We start from the raw sequence: 4,521 nt of genomic DNA, 5'->3' as shown, positions 1-4,521 counted from the left end.
AATTTTAAACCATTCAGTGTTCCCATGTTCTGTTCGAACAACTGCCTCTTGGTCCAGGCACAGATTCCTCATGAGCACAATTAAGTGTTCTGGAATACTCATACAACCAGGGGTTACATATCTTTAAAGGGCAGGAGAACATTCTGGAGTGAGTGAAGGGAAACATGGAAGCTCACCGTGAATTAAGAACGGCCTGTTAAGACACAACACTATTTTTTATGGCTGTTGGGTTTACCCTGAGTTCTAGAAGCAGCACGACTCTGAGCCCCCAGAGGAGCAGGAGGGGAGGGATCCACAACAGCAGTTCTGCCTCAGGGAGGCCTTGAGACCAGGAACATGGGTACCAGGGAGCTCTGTGCCGCCAGGCTCCCAGGCTCCAGTCACGTCTCATCTGCATCAGAATAGCGGTTTAGGCAGCGGGTCAGTGCTCCCAGCCCTGCCTTTCTGGGGTCTTCACAAGTGACTTGTCATGGGACGAAGTGGGCAACATTAGGCGTGGGAAGGTGCCCCTGAAGAAGTGATTCCACATGGGAGAGATGGGTCATGGAACCGGTGCAGGAGGAAGTCTGCATCACAGAGACGTCTGACTCGGTGCACTCGGTGGGCAGACGGTGCCACAGACTCTCAGTACAGCATAGCAAACACCTGTCTGGTCTGTGCATGTCCACAACCAGCGAGTGTCCCCCCTCTGGCCGCTCCTTCACCGTGCGCAGTGCTCTTCTCTGGAGAGGGACCCCTCCTGGGGATAAGCTGGCAGCTTTCTGGTGTGCTCCCTTGAGGATTCGCTGTTGAATTCGTTTGTGGAGGGAGATCGCCAGGCCTGGAAAACCTGAACGAGACCCATTGCCATGGGGTTGATTGTGACTCACTGAGAAAGTCTGCCCCAGAGGGTTTCTCAGATGACAGCTTTACCGAAGTGGGCAGCCACACCCTCTCCCACAGATGCTTCCGGGCCCAAATTGCTGACCTTTTGATTAGCAGCTCCATGTGTAACCAGTGTGTCACCAGGGTTGCTTGCCAGGCCTGGTGTTCCCCTCCCAGGTCCCTGTTCACCCAGAATCTCGGCCTGTGGCCTTACGTGGAGATAAGGGTCTTGGCAGATGTGATTTGTTAACAGGTGGAAGGAGGTACAGACAGAGCAGTTGACAGGTAACACAAGGGCAGACCGATTACAGGCATGTGGTCACAAGACAGAACCAACGCCTGCGGTTCTCCCCTGGAGCTCCCGCGGCTTGTGCCCTGCCAGTGCCCAGGGTCACTTTGTTTCCACAGCTCTGGGGGCTACAGACCCTGAGGGTGTCACACTACACCTGGGGGAGACCCTGCCTTCAGGCCAGGGAGCTCCTGAGGAGGTGGCCTGCGCTGCTCTCAATTTCCTGGTGCCCACCAAGAGCCTGGGCACCTTGGCCATTTGTTTTGGGAGAATGAGTGCAACTCTGAGTAAGAGTGGGTGTGTCTCTGTCACACACACAAGTACACACTCAGAACCTCCCGGATACACAGTTCACTCGCCTGTTCTGACACGCTCACACTCACGTCCCCACACATTTTACACACCCTCACATCCACTCACACGGTAGAAACGCTCCATGAGTTCATGTATGCACATGTGTTCATCCAGTCATGTGCTCACACTCACACCTGTTCCCACCCTCACATTCACACTTGCTCACTCATCCTCACACTCACATTCTCATACTCCCTCACAAGTGCTCACACTCACCTGTACTCACACCTATTCACACCCTCACATTCACACATGCTCTCATGCTCTGACATGTTCACACATGTGTAAACCTATCCACTTACATTCCGACAGTCTGACCGTTACCTCCATACTCACTCACACACGTGCCTTCACTGACCTTGTCACTGTCTCCCTCCAGGTGCACAGGATCTACCGGGGGACTGACGGAAGCTTCCAGAAGGCGCAGACAGAGTGGAGCTCGGGCACATGGCGGAACCCGCCATCGAGGGAGGCTCAGTTCAACAACTTTTCAGGGAACAGCCTGCCCGAGTACCCCACTGTGCCCAGCTACCCAGGAGGTGGCGGCCATTGGCCCTGAGCGGCTGGCCGGCCTCTGCACTGCCCACAGCGTCTTCCCCACACGCCCTTGTCCAGCAGGCTGACGGGGAGCCGGTGCCATTCCGGGTGTGCTGTGGTCCCCACAGACCCCTCTCCAGCAGGCTGGTAGGGCGCTGGTGCCATCGCTGGGTGGGCTAGGGTCCCCAGCCAGGTCAGGGGCTGTGGAATGTTTTCAGGGGCTGTGCTACATTCATCTCATGTCCAAGAGCAGATCTGCTCAGCACTGCCTCGAGACCCCCAGCCTGTGCTGTCCAGACAGGGGACCCCTAGTGCCCCATGACACTTGCTGCCTTGTCTTCTGCGTGCAGCCCTGTACCATCATGGTCATGGGAGTCTGACTAGCAGATGGCAGCAGGCTGACCTCCGTCCCACCTTCCACAGCTGAGCGAACCCCAGCCCCCCACCCCCCTTCCAGCCTCGGCCAGAGCTGACTTCTCAGCCTTGGAGCCAGGAGGAGAACGTGGTGGGCATGGTGGCTCCAGGTCCCCTGCAGGTGGCAGTGGGCTCAGTTGATGGCCCTTTGTCCACCGGGGCCCCTGCTGCTCATAGCCAGAGCAGCAGTGTGGACCACTACATGTTCCTATCTCCTGCCCACTGCCAGCATCCTTCATCTCGTCCTGGGGAACAGGGAATTTTAGAGCCTCTCCCCACAAACCAGGAAGCCACGGGTGGATCCCTGTGGAGGAATGGGGCCAGTGTGTCTGAGGGTCAGAGGGGAATGGCCCTGCCAAAAGTCTCCACCCACACAGGGACGTCTTAAAAGGAGACATTGATGCATCTGTGCCTTATGGAGAAAGTTAGCTGCCGTGTCCTCTGTCCTGGGGCCAGCACCCCAATACTTCCTCAACCCCTAACTGCCCCTCTTCAGGGACCCCAGCAGTTCTGCCCTCTAGGCTGTTGGGGCCACGCCACCCAGCTCCCCTGTGCAGCGAGTGCTGAGTTCAAAGGTGAGGGCTCAGTGCAGCTGGGCTCTTCCAGTGGCCGACCCAGTGTGGGCGAAGTGCCTTTGGGGACACCTATAAGCCCCTCCCCCGCTGTGTTTTGCATTCTCGTTATTATATTGTCTTTTGTTACATGAATAAACCCTCTTTGTGCATCACGTGGAGTGGGTGGGCTATGTGTGGACATGTGTGTGTTTATTGGACGTGTGTGTGTGCGCGCACATTTGCGAGCATGTCTGGCTATGGGAATTACTGTGAATGTGGTGTGCACAGGTCTGTGAGTGTTCACAAGCATTTGCAAGTGTGGTTCCTGGCCTGGCCTCTCCAATAAAAGGCCTCAGAGCAGGCAGCACAGACCACAATCCACCCCTTGTATGCTAGCGACCTCGTGGCTTCTCCCGACTACCCCCGGGGACAAGGGAGACTCCTTGGTATTTCCTTCAAACAGGTCTTTCTTGCTCAAAAGTCCGTTAATATGGAAAGAAGCCCGCAGTGCGGAGACGTACTCACCCCTGTAAAATAACGGCCAGGAAGACTGCAGTGGCTCACGGCGTTGTGGGTGGGTACTCCTGGGTGGAGTGGACAGCCGCCAGCCCTGGGCCGATGTGGTCCAGAGCCAGCACCTGGAAATCAAGAAGTAGGGGTGCCACTTGGTAGTCTAATGAATACACAAGCCTTTCAACATCCAGGGGTTCGTGGACAGTTGGGAGAGGGCACAGCCGGTAAGGAGAGTGTGGTCGTTGGGATGGAAGGTGAGCGCCCAGGTCCACAGTCCTGGAAAGACGTGGGCCCGAGGGGCATCTGCATGCACTCAAACCCCCACCCCGAGTTTCTCGGTTATCAAGTATAGAGATGACTCATATCCACCCTTTTTAAACGGACAAATCAGTACTTTTAGTGTGTTCAGAGATGTGCAGCTGGTGAAACAAACCAACCCTAATGTCCTGGCCCGAGATGAAGGCGTCTCTGGTTGAGTTCAAACTGCCTGTTAACCTGTTGGTCTGCCCCCAGGCACCACACACAGGTGAAGATGGGACCTTAGAGCATCAGGGACCACGAGACCCCCTCTTCCCAGCCTGGCTTCTCCACTGCCTTCCTGGGACTCACCCCAGGACGTTAAAAAGTACATTGCATTTTGTTTAATAATTTAATCCTACCCTTTCATTCTGTTTTAACTTTATTTCATTCGGTTTTAATTCATCTTTAAATTGATTGTATTGGATTCATTGTTTTACTGATTTTACTTGCTTAATTTCCCCTATTTTATTTTAATTTAATTGATTAAATTTTATTAATTTATGTATTTGGCACTGTCCCATTCTCTGTACTTATTAATTTTAATTAATTCTATGTAATTTATTTTCTGGAGTCCTGCCATGGCCGGCAAGGGCAATGTGAATGGAAAGGTGGGTGGTTCCAATGCACCAACAGCTCCTCAGAAACCCCATTCAGGGTCATTTAAAAATAACAAAAAAATACTTTATTTCATTTAAT

The 4,521-nt window shown here is 53.8% G+C and overlaps 1 protein-coding gene and 1 pseudogene across 1 annotated transcript in view; one reads left to right on the top strand and one right to left on the bottom strand.

The window, feature by feature from the left end:
* The window catches only part of SCAMP4 (secretory carrier membrane protein 4), an 8,664-nt gene extending 6,598 nt beyond the window's left edge, over positions 1 to 2,066 (top strand). The window contains exon 7 of the mRNA XM_006869069.1: positions 1,887 to 2,066. Within this exon, the coding sequence (XP_006869131.1) occupies positions 1,887 to 2,066 (180 nt within the window). The remainder of the gene's footprint in view (positions 1 to 1,886) is intronic.
* Positions 2,067 to 3,572: 1,506 nt separating this feature from the next.
* Positions 3,573 to 4,521, bottom strand: part of LOC102842517 — a 25,162-nt pseudogene continuing 24,213 nt past the window's right edge.

Source organism: Chrysochloris asiatica, unplaced genomic scaffold (genome assembly GCF_000296735.1).
Source record: "Chrysochloris asiatica unplaced genomic scaffold, ChrAsi1.0 scaffold00125, whole genome shotgun sequence".
Lineage (NCBI taxonomy): Eukaryota > Metazoa > Chordata > Mammalia > Afrosoricida > Chrysochloridae > Chrysochloris > Chrysochloris asiatica.
Note: the sequence above shows the minus strand (reverse complement) of the source record. Positions and strands in the feature narration are given on the sequence as shown.